Source organism: Rhinopithecus roxellana, chromosome 12 (genome assembly GCF_007565055.1).
Source record: "Rhinopithecus roxellana isolate Shanxi Qingling chromosome 12, ASM756505v1, whole genome shotgun sequence".
Lineage (NCBI taxonomy): Eukaryota > Metazoa > Chordata > Mammalia > Primates > Cercopithecidae > Rhinopithecus > Rhinopithecus roxellana.
Window position 1 is genome coordinate 38995475 of NC_044560.1, and position 17092 is coordinate 39012566.

Genomic DNA, 17092 nt, shown 5'->3' on the forward strand with positions numbered 1-17092 from the left:
TATAGCTGGCTGCAGCATGGGAAGATTGTTCTCTCAAGGTAATGTACAGCTGGTTTTGTAAGATATTCCTTTACTGCTCTTCTGAACTGGGCTTTGGTCCCTGGATTCTATGCCTTCCATCTTTTTGCTTACCCAGATATCCCGTAGCAGAAACCTAGGAGTCACCTGTGATTCCTTCCTCCAATATCAAGATGATCCTTCCCCCAATATCAAGATGGCCAATCCAGTAAAGTTTGCCTTCTAAAAGCCTCTCCAAACTCTGTCCTTCAAATCCATCCTCAGGATCACCATCCTGGGCCAGGCCATTTTTTTTAAGGGATCAGGTGTCACTCTGTCTCTCAGGCTGCAGAGATGTGGTCATAGCTTACTACAGTCTTGAACTCTTGGGCTTAAGCGATCCTCCTGCCTCAGCCTCCCTAGCAGCAGGGATAACAAGTGTAAGCCACCATGCCTAGCTCTATTTTCTAGCTGTATAACCTTTAGTACATTCTTTAACCTCACTGTGCTTTAAGATCCTTAAATTTAGTGAAGACAACAAAACCTATTGGGCAGGGTTGTTCTGAGGACAGAAAAGCTATTGCATATGAAGTGCTTAGCACAGAGCAGATGATCAACAAACTTTTGTTGCATTTCCTGCCTTCTTAGCTGTTCATCTGTCTTCTCAGTTTTTTCTGGCCCAGGCATATAAGACAATATATAAGACTTCAGGAGAACTTGCCTTTGATATCTGTTTCTCAACTAACCACCACTTTAAGAGGAAACTTTACAAAATACAGTTAAGTTATACATTTAAGGCCCTCAATTCATTTTATAAGTAATATTCCTCTTTAATCCCAAATTTCATGTACCCCACTCTCTCACCTTCTTAGCACATTGTAAGATTGTCACTTCTCATCCTTTCAGCTCACAGCATTTCTTTCACACATTGGAACCTCTACGGTTTGAACCAAACTTCAGTGTCATTATGTCCCTCAAGTCCTGCCAACCATCATCATCTACACTCATATTTTCTTCTTTCTCTTTCATTACAATGAATGAAGTATGTCTATTCCTCCCCTTCACACATTCTGAGGATCTCCTATACTTTTGCCTTCAGGACTTTGCTCCTATAATTATTCCATCAATTTTCTGCAGCTAGTTTCTCCCCCTTTCTTCTTATTTAATTCTAGTCATGAACAAACGTGCCTTCATGTCACTGATCTTAAAACAAAACAAAATGCATTTTGACTTCATACACTTCTCTAGCTGGTCCCATTGTTCTGCTTTCCCTAACAACAAAACATTTTAAATAGAGATGTTTATATTCATCATTGTCTTTTTAATCTACTTCAATCAGGTTTTCACTGTACTACCCTTATTAAGGTCACCAACGACTTCCATACTAGCAAATACAATGGTCTCTCCTCTATCCTCTTAGCCAATCTCTCAGTTTATACTCCCTCTTTTAAAACACTTTCTGTTCTTTTCCTGGCTTTCATGACAACATAAGTTTTCTTTCTATATCCTCAAAAACTCTTCTTTCCTTGTTTTCCTCCTCTATCAATAGCAACTCTTTCTAAATTTCCTTTCTGGTCCTAATCTACCTCCCAAATTCATTTCATTATCAAATTTTGTTAACTTTGCCTACAAAACATAGTGTGAAATTCTTCTCCTTTTCTTCACTATCATCAGTCTACTTGAAGCCACCAACCTCTCACCTGTACAACTGCAATAGCCTCTAATCTCTTTTTCTCTGCTCTTGACTTGCTACAATGTATTTTCACTGCAACCAGAGTGGTATTTTTTAAAATATAAGTAATTTCATGTCACTGTTTCTCTTAGAATTCTTCAGTGTCCCTTCACGTCACTTAGAATAAAATCTTAAGACCATTGCTAGCTTATCTGAACTTGTATGATTTAGCCCCACTCCTTCTCCTGCAACCTCCCCCACCTACCTCTCTTGTGGCGCCTTGTAGCACTCTTCCCCTCATTCTTTACACACCCTCCTTTTTCCTGTCCTGTAAATATGCCACACTCCTTACTTTAGAGTGTCCCTTTTGCCTAGAATATTCTTTCTCTGATCTTGCATGATCTTGCCTGGTTGACCCCGCCCTGTCATTCAGAACTCAACACAAAAGATCATTTTTTAGGCATTTACTGCACTTTCCACCTCAAATACCCTCTCAACAATTCCCCTACTTTATTTTATTATTTATTTATTTATTTATTTAGAGATAGAGTTTCTCTCCTGTTGCCCAGGCTGGAATGCAGTGGTGTGATTTCAGCTCACTGCAACCTCCACCTCCCGTTCAAGTGATTCTTCTGCCTCAGCCTCCTGAGTAGCTGGCATTACAGGCACCGCCATCATGCCTGGCTAATTTTTTGTATTTTTAGTAGAGACGGGGTTTCATCATGTTGGCCAGGCTGGTCTTGAACTCCTGACCTCAGGTGATCTGCCATCCTTGGCCTCCCAAAGTGCCGGGATTGCAGGCGTGAGCCACCGCGCCCAGTCCCCTGCTTTATTTTCATAATGGCGTTTTCCATCACCTAACACTTTTATTTTAAATTGTTTGTTGATTTACATGCTCCTTTTGCAGCAAGGTAGATTTTGTGAGAATAGAAACTTGTTGATCTTCCTCAATAATATATCTCTGACACTTAGAACAATGCTTGCACATAATTGGTAACCAAGAAATGTTTGCTGAGTGAATGAACAAATCAATTGATATATTTTACCTAAAATCTTGAGATTTTTTGGTATAATTTCTCAAAAGTTGGCAGGAAAAATCAGCAAATTTGTTGTTGAATCAGATTTTAATGAGATTTGATATTTGGGTAAAGGTTAGAAATAAATGATGGCATGTGTAAGCCATCTTACTCATTGTAAACTTGTAGAAGATTGTCAGTTTCTCATTGACTCACATAATTAAGAATTGCTGACACTACACATTTTTAAATAATAAAAGATTTTAAGTAAAACCAACAATCTGAGTAAGCAAAAATTATTTACTATTTTCCACATTCAAACTACGTTTTTGCTAATCTGTCCTTCATCTCACTCTTCCTTAGGGCTTTAGAGAGTTAATCTACATTATTTATTTACTGAAATTGAAAAATAATTGCAATTAAAGAACATATATAAAAAAAGATGCTTTAGGAAAGAGATTAAACAGAGTCAAATTTTGATCATTTATGTATCACATATGCATATATATGAGATACTTTTGTCCTGGATGTAGTTTTATATATTCAGAAAAATTGTATACATTTGGCGTTGGGGGACAAAATCATGCAACCTTGTTAGTTATAGGTTCTCATATTTCTGGAAACATTAATCAAAGAGTGGATACAAGACTTAGGTCAGGTGAATCTAAGTTTTCTACTGGAGGATAGAATCATGCACAAAATCAGTGGTGAGAAAGTGAGGCATTTTAAAAGGTCGTTTTTAAAACCTTTTTTCAAACCCAGGATCTAAGGAGAGCCCTCCATAGATATATGTGGGGCTACTCATGCCAAGGCTACAGAAAACTCCTTATTTATGAAAGATAAACCCTTAAGGGAATTAGTGTTAACATGAAATTTTAAAATAGGGCAACTGTATTAAACAAATGGCAATTTTTTGTTCAACATTTGCAATCTTAGGCTGTGTTAAATCTCAAGCAACGCATTTCATATTCTCAATCATGACCATTGTTTAAGCAGCAATTATAGTGATACAAGTATTTTTTTCATTTCACAAGATTCCTTTTTAAGTAGGAGGAAAAAATAAAATAATCAATGTTCATTCAAGTTTTGATAAACTACAATCACAACTATGAAATAGCATTTCAAAATTTGTCACCCTAAGATCTTTCTTCCATGGCTCCTTTGATCTCATTAGACCTCTCACAAAATAAATAAGTGTCCTTGTTTTCAAATAATTTTACTTAAAGTTTTAAGAAAAACATGGCCTTGAACTAATACATCTTAAGTTGCAAATATCAGTGAATGACAAGAAGCATCAATAAAATTGAAAGCATATGATATGTAAAATATTAGAGAATGCTTTATTTTTGCTTATTTTGCTTATCAGACATCCATTCCCCTTATTCCATTAGAACCTTCATCTTCCTTTTAATGACATCCCTCATTGTACATTGTGGAGGCAGCAGGAATTTGAATCTTGAGCAACTGTCACGGTTACATGGGGGTCTTTGTAAATTGACATCCTCAGAAGATCAGCATTGTGTGGCCCAGACCATCACTGCTGTGTAAATTCTGAGCAGCAGTCTAGAACTTTCTTGGCTCCTGTCCCTTTTCCATGTAAAGTTCTTTAGGCTCCTATTAATTCTAAGAGCCTGGATATATTTCCAGTAAATGTTCATCTTTACCTAAAATGGCCAGTTGGTTTTTCTGGCCTACAATAAAAAAGTAACTGATGCAGCTGTAAATCCATATTAAATAGTAATCTATAGCCACTGGTTAAGCAACTAAAAGAGCTTTCTGTTATTTTAGTGTTAGATTCATCTTTATTTTAAATATGCAAAGCCACTTCATTAAACGACTCTTATTTCTTATTAAAATAAGCCATTTCTCTTAACTCAACAGTTATACATGTTAAATATCCCTTATACTTGGAACCAGAGTGTTTTGGATTTCATTTTTTTTTTTTTTTCAGATTTTGGAATACTTGCGTATACATAATGAGATATCTTGGGGATGGAACCAGAGTCTAAACACAAAATTCATTTGTGCTTCATATACACTTTATACACATAACCTGAATGTAATTTTATACAATATTTTAAAATAACTTTTGTACATGAAACTACATTTTGACTATGATTTGATGGTGACCTGTCATATGAGATCAGGTGTGAAATTTTCTAATTGTAATATTATGTATGTGCTCAAAAAGTTTCAGATTTTGGAGCATTTCAGATTTCAGATTTTCAGATTAGGGATGCTCAATCTGTAGATTACTTTGCTGTTTTTAAATTACTTTCACATATTTGTATTATTTGATCATCACCACAATTGTAGGAGATGAGGAAGAACAAACCTAGATGAGCAACTACTGCAAATGAAGATGCTAAGGCTCAAAGAAGTTAAACGATGTCTGAAGTCACATGACTAACTAGTGGCAGAACTTGTGTTAAACTGAGGTCCTCTCTCACCAGAATTGTTTACATTGTACTATAGTACATCTGTGATAATAACTGGTAACTATAGTTACTATGCTCTTTGTCAGAATGCTTCCTTCTATTGTTGGTTATTTTTTTCTATTTAAAAAGAAGCTTATACTAGTTGAATCACAAAATATTGTTTGGAAAGAATTTTACAAAACCTATTCCACCCCACATCCCCAAACATAAAAGCAAGTTCCATGACATCTGACCTTTGACTGCTCTTAGACTCAAACAGCACATTCCTTTATTTGAGCAAACATTATGTGATAGCTCTAATTTATACGGATACAAGTACTCAGAGTTTGAGAGGAAGGAAAAATGCAAAGAGTGTGTTGTATTAGGTCCTGCCTTATGGAGGAATCACATAAATTTTCCCATGTCACCCCAACTCTCAGGATCAGCATCAAAAATGTAAAAACTGCCACATGAGAGTTTTATTTTCTGTGTTTTACACATATGCAGATATACTCCAACTTTCCCCTTCCTTCCTCACTTATGGCCACTGTCAAAGCTCTTATTCCTTGTAAAATAATAGACAGCATATCAGAGGGAGACATTTACAGAGATGTTTTATGGCAATGAGAAAGTAGTTAGACAGTGTCTTAATACTGGTTAACACAATCAAGTTGTATGAGACATCTCTTAGAGACACAATGAGGCTTAAAATTTTGTCCAGGCTGAATAAGTGGTGGTGATAGTGGGTGTTATTTTGTATAAGTTAATGGGGAAACGCTTCTCCAATGATGTTTGAGCAGATATCTGAAGGAAACAAAGGAGCGAGCCATGGTTCAGAGCAAGCCTGGCAGTGGAAAGACCAAGGGTAAAGTCTCCCAGGAGAAAGCCTGCTTGGCATTTATGTGCCCAAACTCCTCGAGCATAATTGTCAGAGCCCATTTGCCATTCATGAACATGGAGCTCTAGCTTGGCATGTCTCAGATGCATTTTTGTTGTTCATTTATTTTCTAAAGAGTTGGGGAGGATTTCTGCTATTTTTGAGTGTGAAAGCATTTACAATTAAATAATCAAAGTCATATATGAGTGTTTTAAAAATGTTTACTTAGCAAAAGAAAGAGAATGTCAGTTCCCACAGTTTGCTGGATTTTCTGTCCAGAAGCCTGGGATCAACTGATCTGCGTCATGCTGAGGTAAAAGCAGCATCGAATGAAGACACCATCAATGTGCCTCCAGGAAATGAGTAAGTTTTAAGAATACATATCTTGGTTTTCCTGCTAATTTGTTTAAAATATCTGTATAACTTTTCTACATCTCACCAATGTTTTATCTGCTCTGAGTGTTTTATGGCACTCTGATAGGAAGCAAGAACTTCACCCTTCAGACACAAAAGAGTTCATGTGTGATCTCTATAAGTGAAATGAGCAAGACCTCAAATCTCACATGTCTTAGAGGATTGAAAATATCTAGAATTAGCTTTGAAAGTGCTACACAGTAAATTGCTCTCTTTGTCTCCTGTTCATTAGAGCAAATAGGTTTTATAAGTTACAGAAACCTAGATCAAAATCACTTGCAATGTTAACATTCCTCTCACCCATGGAGAGATATTTTGGCTTCATGAGCATAATAAAATTTCCCAATTTTGCCTCTGTATGCAAAGTTGTCATGACTGGTGGGGGAAACACAAATAATTTCTAGGCAAGTTCCAGTAGTGAGTTTACACTATCATTTCACTATTTAAGGTTTAATATTTTTTCTCTGCAATTGTCTTTTTCCTTTCTAAGGAATTATTTTTGTCTGTTGATTTTAACTCACTTCTTGGAAGGATGACTTTTAAATATCTGTCTCCAACTATGACTCCTCTCCTGAGTTTGATTACATTTTATATATTGCTTTTTGGCGTTCTTTCACTTGGATAAATATTTTTATTCGATAAAGCAATATCTAAAACCAAGCTAATAACTGCAATCTGTGCAGAAGAAACTAACTATGATGGTTAGGAGTCTAGATAGCATGTCTTTGAAAAATAGTCAAGAGAAGTTGGAAACTTGTCTTAGAACCATTAAGCAAAGTACATGAATTTTTAAAAATATTTGAAGGATCAAGGCAGTGACGATGGATGCAGAGTTTCTTGTTGAGTGAAGGCATGCCTTAACAATCTTTGTATCACCCTGAACTCCTAGCCAAGTGTTGAATGGACAGATAGATGGATGGAAATAGGGAAACATCATTAGCATATTACAGAGTTTTCTAAAAATTAGAACTTTCCAGTAATATAATGGTCTATCCTTTAAATTATTGATTTTTTTCCATTACTAAAAATGTTCATGAAGAGCTTGGGTGGCCATTGCAAGAGAAACAATAAGCATATGATTCTGCATTGGGTGGAAAGTTGAACGACTTGTTAGGATGGACTCGTGAAGAGCAGTGGTCCCTGCCAGCACTAATGGACAGAAAGCAAAATTTCTGTTCAGTTATCCACTGAGATTCTGATCTGTTTCTACTGCAGCATAACTTCTCCTTTCCTAATACATAGTCTTTGGTAATAATTTTGGATAGGACTCAAACATGCCATGTGGCCTAAGGAAAGTCAATTAAATTTTCCTTTTGGATTTACTTATTAGTAAAAATTGAGGACTAAATTAAATAATCTCCAGGGTTGCTTCTAATAAAAATAATGTAATATTGTTATTGTGTGAGTCAAGAAAATTATCTCGGGAAGTAGTGGTATTATCATAAATGTGTTGATGTAATTGTGTAGGTCAAAACCCTATCACGTTTTATGGACCAGAGAATGTTTTCCTAGAAGATGTCTTTGAAGATTTCAGATAAAGAGAAAGTCATGCCACAATATTTTTTGTCGACTAGTCAACACCTAGAACTATCCTGAGATGTTACATAATCTTACTTTTGTTTGATTTAGGGTAACTTAACATGGAAATCTTATTTCAACTGTGATAGAATAATAAATATCAATTATTGAATATTTTTCTATTCCGGGTATGCCAATGACATCATCTTGCCTAGTTATCTATCTATCTATCTATCTATCTATCTATCTATCTATCTATCTATCTACCTATCTATCTACCTATCTATCTACCTATCTATCTATCTACCTATCTATCTACCTATCTACCTATCTACCTATATATCTGTCCACCTACCCACCCACAGGAGACAGTGTCGTTACTTCCCCAGTTTTACTAATGAAGAAACAGGTTTCCAGGAAAAATACTTTTCTAACCAAATACCAATGCTAGGATATAATTCCAGATTTGTCTGGGTCAAGAGCTCTAGTTCTTATCTCTAAAGTATTTTTGGAGTGGGTTGTAAACTTTTAAGCCAAGAAAATGTTGAAAGTATGGTGCTTAAAATTTAGTCCCATTTCTTTTACATGTGGTTACATTGATTTTGTCTACCAAATTCACCCTCCAGGTCTTTCAATTTAGTCATATGTTGACTTTTCCAAAATTAATTATAATCTCTTTTTTAAAGTTCTTCAATTTCAAGAAGTTTTTTTGGCAGTTTTTCTCTTTATTGCTTTTTTCAAATTTGCCATCCCACTCTACTTCATGTATAATATGCACCTGTTATGGTCTATTACTCTGTCTATAATTTTAAGTTCCTAATTCAAAATAACAAGCAAAACAGTACTAAATTTTAAGCTGCGTGGGTTTCTATCACTGTGTGAAAGGCATGTCATTTTGTATTTTTACCTTTCATTACAGAAAATTAAGACACACAGATTGAACTATTCCTAATCAAAATACTTCCTGTTCTTTCATATCTATTCTTGTATCTTTTCTGACACATTCTTGATATATCTTCCCTAATGCCTTTACCTTGACTTTTTGTTCTCTACCCATTGTGTTATATAACATCTTATAGTAGAGATTCATGACCAATTATAATATTCTCTGTGTACAATATCAGAAAGCAAAGAATAAACACATATATAAAAGGTAATTCTTACTATTATGTAATATCAAGAATAAAAATGGCTATCTTATTACTCAACAGATCTGAATAACAACTCAAAGAAAGCCATAAAATAAAATGGCAGACAAAAATAATTTATTTAATCTAACTTTAAAGATTTAAATCCTTAAAGAGCTCAATGCTCTGTATAGGTCATTAAGAACTTTATTTATTTATTTTTTATTTTGAGCCATTTCTCCTCCTGAAATAATTATTTTATAGCAGTTTCTTTATAGTGCACATTAAGGTTATCTCTGCAACAGCTGTTTTACCCTTTCCACCCCTTCCCCTTGTACTGCTACCAGCAGCCACAGCTCTACAGAGGTGACCCATTATTATTTAGCCCAATTACAGTAATCCCAGTTTTCTTATATAGCTTATTCTGTGCTCAAGTAGCAAAGGAATTACATCAGCAGGAAACGTGTGACACAATTAATGCCAATGAGATCTGCAGACAAATTAGTTGAAGAATTTTAGGGGAGACAGTTTTTGTCCTTTTCAGAAAGAGTTTTAAGGAGTCAGATATTTCTGTTTTTGGATGCTGTGGAGGTGAACTCTAGAACTCCTGCAGCCGTTCTGCTACCATGAGAAAAGTCAGCCTCAGAATAAATTTATTCCTGCCAAGGTGAATAGGAACACACTAGTTCTGATTACTGTCCTGAGATGGGCCTTCCACTTACGAGAGCCAATCAAACCTATTTCTTTGTGAAGTCAGTTTGCATTGGGTTTTCTGTTACTTGAAATACATATAATGAACTCTGATACATTATTCCTTTCATTTTTGTATTTCTTATTTTTTTTCCAATGATGCACAAATACATCTGTATTGATTTCCTCAATATCAGATCATTTAGATAATATTTTAATATATCAAATACTTTAAGGGAAACTAGCTTACAAGGCTGTTTTATGAAAGTAAAAAAAATTCAACCTTGAAACTCACAGAAACCTTAAAAGATTGTGTAAAACTTCTTTGAAATATATAAGGCAGGTCAATGATAAGAATAATAAATTCTCCTTAACTATAATACACTGGTAAAAGATATTAACTCTTTGGTGTACTTATATTATTTTTAATTATCATTAGTCAATTATTTTAACTAACAAAACAGACAAAATATCTTAAAACTTCTCTTCCAAGCCTACTTAGGATCCTAGTGAGTTCCTTGATGTATAAGACTTTTCAGTGGAATTATCTTATCAATGTGTTAATTCGAAAAATACTATGTGACTTTCAAGAACTTTCATAACCGGAGTCCTCCCCAACTCTCCCTACATATTGCCCGCATCTACATCCATGCACCTGCAGCTCCAGACTCTTCACAACTCTGCTCCCTTTAACTCTTGATGCATCTTAAATTTTGCATCTGTGCTTTTTGGTCAAGTTCTTCCCTTACTTCTCCAAAAATGGGGCTCGTCTCTATACATAAGCTCTACAATGGTACTTGGCTCTTTGGCTCTGGTTGTACATCACTGAGCACTTGCCTCTAATGCTTCAGTTTTTCTCTGTAATTAGGTTGTCAGATCCGGAAGGGCAGAGATTGAGATTTATTTCTCTTGTAACCCCCCTAAAGCTTCAAGTACTGTGTAGTAGAACAGATATTAAATGAATACTTGCTTGATAAATTAATCATGTTTTTACTACTTATCTTACACAATTTGTTGCATAGAAATGGAAAAAGATTTAAATGACCAGATTGGCCTAGAGTTGCTAGATTTAGCAAATAAAAGTACAGGATGACAAGATAAATTTGAATATCATGTAAATACACACACACACACACACACACACACACATATATATGCTAGTGTAAATGTATCCCATGCAAAACTTGGGACATAATTTTACAAAAATGTTGTCTGTTTCTGAATATAAAAGTAAAATATAACTGAGTGTCCTCTATTTTTTTCTGGCAATCCTAGATTAGCCTTACCTAGAAACCCCCCACCCCCCATGCCTGTTTTCCTAAATTAGAGTGGGTTACCACGTTTCTAACTTATTCAATCTTATATACTTTTGCTAATCAAGTCCTATGGCATATGAAGTTTTCTGCATTGTCCTATCATCAGAGACAACATAGACTTAGTATCTAGTATGTGAAATTCATCATGACTGCCCATCTACCGGGAAACAGAGATGAATACGGTGCCATCTTTGCCCTCAAGTAGTTCCTCATCTGGTAGAACAGACAGTCCGTTTCAGTACAGGCTTTACTTCATGTGCAATCCTAGTGTGAATACATGTAGTCAATGATATTTTTATAGGCCTGACCTACCCCTAAAAAATATACTATACCTGTTTATAGTGTCATCTAAGGAAATATCCCAGACAGACGACACCATACACAGCTTGTCAAAAATGAAGTATATTGGTTTTGAAGTACATGTCAAATAGATCTTAACTTTGAAGTATTATGTAAACAGCATAATTTTTAATTCTACACTTGATCTTAGCCAAAAGGCCAATAAGAGACAATTTATACTTCTAAGTAAAAATAATTGTTCATAATTTATTTTGATCAGCATATTGAAATATCAGATTCTGATAATTAATTTCAAGTTTTTATTGCGGAAGATTCTTTTCTTGATTACTGGATATTTAATATACATTTTTACTTTTTATCATAAGCAACAGAAATTGAGTGCATGACGTTTGTTTCCCTTCTCAGCCATATAAACCCTTCATAGGCAAATACCATGCTCACTACTTAATCTGGGTTACTTACTTAGGTGACTATTAGGAACCCTGGATTTAGATTTTGAACCTCTCTGCTGTGTGGCCTTGGTCTGCTTTAGCTAATCTCTTATCATCCAGTCTTTTTTGCGATAAGGAATAAGGTCACAGGAGACCTGGTTTTCTTTGCATGGCCCAATGCCATAATGGCAGTGTGTGTGCACAGGCGTGCACGTGTGTGTGTGTGTATGTGCACAAAGTTTGATAGTTTCAAATTCCTAGTAAACTTTTTACTAGTTATATGCCACATACATCCAGTGCTACTTATAATAATCAAATATTTTAGATACAGGTACAAAAACATGTTTTTCATAATAGTATTAATGTGTGTAAAAGCATTTCTTAGACTTAGAGCATACAATTCAAGGTTGTAATACAATGTCACCTTAATAAACAACATACAAATTTTCAGTTCTGGAGTAGTGTCATATTATTCCTTTGTTTCTAAACATAAACTATTGATCTCAACCCTCTACTCTATATTTTTACAGAGGTCATTTTAAATGAAGATAATGAGGCATAATCCATCAAATGGTGATTTCTATAGATTTCAATTTGTTATTAACAGAGGCCTGTGAAATCATAAATGGAGTAATATTAAAAGGTGATGAGAATATTGGGCGAAGTTATATCAATTTCAATGGCTTGTCAGTTACCTAGATAGGAGCCCGTAGTTAACATTATCATCATAATAAAGTCTTTGAAAGTTATGAAATACTCATTTACATTGTATATTTTAGGTTGTCAAAAGTTACCTTGGGTAGTTCTTCAATTTGATTGGCATCTAGGTAAAGCTCCTCTAATGTTCGTTCGAAGTTAAAGACCTCCTTTGGCACCTGCTGAAGACTGCAGTGGGAGTAATCTAAAACTGAGATGATTTCTTCTTCACCTCGGAAACATCGGCACGGCACCAGACGGCCGATGATTTTCCGTTTGGTGGTCATCTCCAGGCACTGCACTAGAGAAACGCAGAAACAAAACAAAACAGCTTATCCACTGCCCTTGGAAGGCATTCTTGTAATATTTAAAGCTTAGAAATTTAATTTTGGTATATGGTCTAGAATACTTTAAAGTAGGACACACATGCGCATTTTATCATTAAATCCTTAAACAGTCTTGCGAGGTATGAAATAGGCTTTATTCTCATCTAGCAAATTCGAAAATGGCTCAAAAAGTATAAGAGATTTCCCATCATCACACAGTTTTGAAATGGCAGTTTTGGAATTAGAATACAATCCTGTCTCAGTTCAATGCTACTATCATGCTTACCTCCTCACTTGAAACATGGAACTATATATATTTTCTATTTTTACACAAATTACAGTGTAGAACAGAAACTTCCAGAATTTGTTGGAAGAAACATTTCTCCCATTTCTGTAAAAATATTCATGTTTCAGTCCAAAAGTTTTTGAGGTACTCTTTTTAGCCCACAAATTTCATCAGTGAATGGATATTTACTGAATAACAGCTGTTTTAGGCACTGCTCTAGTGGAGATAGTGATGCATTGAACAGAGACCCTGTTTTCATGGCGTTTTTATTCTGTTGAAACTACAGATTATAATTGGATTGGTTATTCACTTTGAAATGGGGATCTATCTTTATGAACCTTGTAATATGGAATAAAACAACTTGTAATTATGATAGAAATTACTGTGACACTGCTGACACATCTTTCTCCTATTCCTCTAGGTTAAACTGACCAAATGCCGTGAAATTTTGCAAAGACTTGTATCACGGCACCTTCAGCATTTTATTCAATCTACTGTTTTTCATGTGATTTTTCTCCTAGACAGTAAGGCCTGTCAGGGCAGTGATTATTTTGTTCATTCTTGTATTTATCTTGGTACTTGATATATAGTATGTATTCAACAATAATTGTAGAATAAACAAATGAAAGTGTGAATGAATAAATGAATATATTTGGTACTCTCCTCCTAATCGCCATCAGCTACTGATAATTGCTTGAAAAACTTATTTTAACGAAAAGGTCACTATCTCGGTGAATGTCTTCCCAGGAAAGATGAGTAACGTCTTCCTCTGAGTTCCCAGACCATTAATCATATTGTTTTCCGAATTATTTGTGCTGTTTCCCCATGTATCAGGCAAGTTCTCTGAGGAGATCTTGTTTCACTTATCCTTAAAATTACAGTACACAGTAGTTTGCCAGCTACAGAATTAAAACTTAATAAACATGAATTTGAAACTCGCATTTAACTTGCTAATGTATTTTTACTTAGTAACACAAATTTATTGCTTACACAGAAATTAGTAACATTTATAAAAACAATGTAGCATTTTGTTTTTAAAATTGCTCATGTTAAGTCAAATTTGGAAACAATCATTATCTAGCAAATTAATGCAGGAAGAGAAAACCAAATACTGCATGTTCTCACTTATAAGTGGAAGCTAAACACTGCAAACATGGCCACTAAGAAGGGAACAATAGACGCTGGGGCCTACTTGAGGGTGGAGGGTGGAAGGAGGGTGAGGATTCAAAAAACTACCTGTTGGGTACTATGCTCATTATCTGGGTGATGAAATAATCTGTATATCAAAATCCCGCGACATACAATTTACCCATGTAACCAAAGTTGCACATGTGCCCCATGAACCTAAATAAAAGGTAGAAGAAAAAAATATTTGGAGGCAATCAAGTAAAATATGCTTTAAGAGGTGTTAGATGTTCAGACTAAAATGATCCTTTTTCATTCTTCAACTTCTGAAATTAATAAAAGGATGTTCTAGGGACAGGTTCATGAATAAATACTTATATATGATTGTTTGCACAAGGTAATCTGTAGAAGGCTGAATAAAAACATTTAAAAAGACGACCTTTCTTTTCCATTACTTTCTATCTTTCAAACTCCTGTTCTTTTCATTTCTGGGAACCAGAATTGCAAGATTTTATAACTATTGCTTTACATAACCTTACTTGAAATTCTTGATTGCAGGATTGATGCTTTTCATGTCATTACCTGGCATCTAGCACATAGTAGGCACCCAGTAAATGCACCCTCATAAGTATCTAACATATTATATATAATAGGTACTTAGTAAATGTTTGTTGTGATTATTGTGGTTGTAAAGGGAAGTGGTGATAGCATAGACTATGGTAGTGGCAGCAAGGATAAAGAGAAGTGATGGATTGGGAAGATATTTAAGAAGCTGAATCTAAAAGTTGATGACAGATTAAATGAGAGGTGGAAGAGAGGCTGTGAGAGAGGGCAGGGTCTTGAAAGATTTCCAGGTTTTTTATTTGGGTGACTAGTAGTCACTTTAACCCACCCACAATGATGCGGTAGAGCTGACCCAAGGCACACACCCATTTGCTTCTGTATCCACAGAGGAGTAATAAATCAATTCATGCTTCTTGTTGCCCAATGTCTCTCACTCACCGTGGCTATTTCTTGATGTCTGTGTTGCTGTCATTGCACATCTTAAATTATGAATCAAGAGGAAAAACAGAATATCCAGGCCTGAACCTAAACCATTTGGCAAGTTCCACTGTCTACAGGCTGAGCTACTTCCCTGACCCAGCTTCTCCTCTCTCCTCTGCTGCATGTGAATTCTTCAATTGTGTCTATACCGTGATAAACATCTTTACTGAGGCTCAGTCTCTCTTCACTGAATGCTCTTCCCTCCCATCCTCATAGACCCAATTAAAACTTGGTTCTCCCCTAAGGTCATTAGTTACCTTATAGCCTTTAAAAGTGGAGCAAGCTGATTTTCTCACATCACATGCTGATTAGCCAATTTCTGGGTTGGAAGGTGGGATTACTGTACCCCTTGCACCCTAAAAACTATGACTCTTCTCTCATCTTGTAAAATCTCTGTTCATTTGATGGTCTCATGCTCTATTCATTAGACAGTATTAAGTAGAAAGTATTAATATCTTTCTACCTCTCCTCATACCTTTCGTTTACCAATCTCTTGCACATTCCCATTCTTTCATTGATGACTCTGGTATCTAGTTTATTGACTTTCAATCACAATTCCTTCTATTCCTGATTTATGCTCCCTACACGTAATAACTTTCAACTTTGTAGAGGTTTTTTCCCCCTGAATTTCTAAACAATCTGATTGTAGTGCTACTCCTTGACTCCCCTTAACCCCCACTCTGTAGTAACCTTTTAGGAATAAAATATCTTTTTGATTTAGTCTGGAGTGGTTGCTTTTCCAGCTGTCATCCTAGAATTTCTCTTCACTATCATCCTGTGAATTTTTCATTTCTTTCCTGTGTTATATTTCCAATTTTCTTGATCCCATGTCATTTTCTTTCTTGATTTATTCCTTTGGTTTTGTGGAACGTAATGTCTGTTCACTTGCTGAAAAAGGATTTATGGTAGGTATATTTTTTGAGGACCTGCATGTCAGAAGTACCTTTTCTTTATAAATAAAAAAGTTTTTATTTATCATATTTTCTAGTTTCAATTCTTATTCAAAATCCTATTTCACACCCACATTCTTTCTCCACCAGAAAATTTTAGAATTCTGTTTTTCCTCACTCTTGAAAATTCATGACAAAGTGCTTTGATGTGTTTTTAAAATCTATCTATTATACAAGGTACTTGATGAGTCCTTTCACTCTAGAAGCAGTTATCCTGCATTCTGTTAAATTTTATTATTATTTAATTGATAAGTGCTTCATTTCTTTTTAAAAAATCATTTTTCTGTGATTTCTATTAACTGGATGGAGGACCTATCTCTTGGACTTATCCTGTAATTCAAGTATTTTTTCTTTTGAAATTTCCATGATTTTTTCTTTTTCGTCTATTTTCTGTGAGATTTTCACAACTTTATCTCCTAAATCCAGGTCCTGACTTACCCTTTATCTAACAGCATATTTTTACTTACAAGAGTTGTATGTTGTTTCCTGAATGATCTTTTTTCATAGTATCCTATTTGTGTCTCAAGGTGCCATATCATTTTTGTTTTCTTGGAAGATATTAACTGCAGACTTTCTTTTTTCCCTTGCTTCCTGTGTTATTTGAGTTCTACTTTCTGCTTGTTTCTTTTGATCTTTATCTTTCATGGTAAAGGTTGTCCACAAATATCTGTTGATTCCTGACTGTCCTCCTATATTGAAGCATGAAACCCTCAAAAACGAATTGGAAGTTTTGCAGGCTTGATAGGTTTTACTGCAGGGTAATCTGGCAGTAAGCCAAAAGATATTCCAGAAAAATATTCTGGAGAAGAATATTCTGGTCTTCTGCCCGGAGTGTAGCCATGTTACTACGTGTATAGAGACTTTCAGTCAGTTTCCCTATTTTCAATACT

The 17092-nt window shown here is 35.1% G+C and overlaps 1 protein-coding gene across 3 annotated transcripts in view; it reads right to left on the bottom strand.

Annotated features, from left to right (window-relative positions):
- Positions 1-17092, bottom strand: part of LRRC7 (leucine rich repeat containing 7) — a 468702-nt gene that overhangs the window by 373745 nt on the left and 77865 nt on the right. For all 3 annotated transcript variants that reach the window (XM_030913316.1, XM_030913317.1, XM_030913318.1), the window contains exon 2: positions 12570-12772. In XM_030913316.1, the coding sequence (XP_030769176.1) occupies positions 12570-12772 (203 nt within the window). The remainder of the gene's footprint in view (positions 1-12569; positions 12773-17092) is intronic.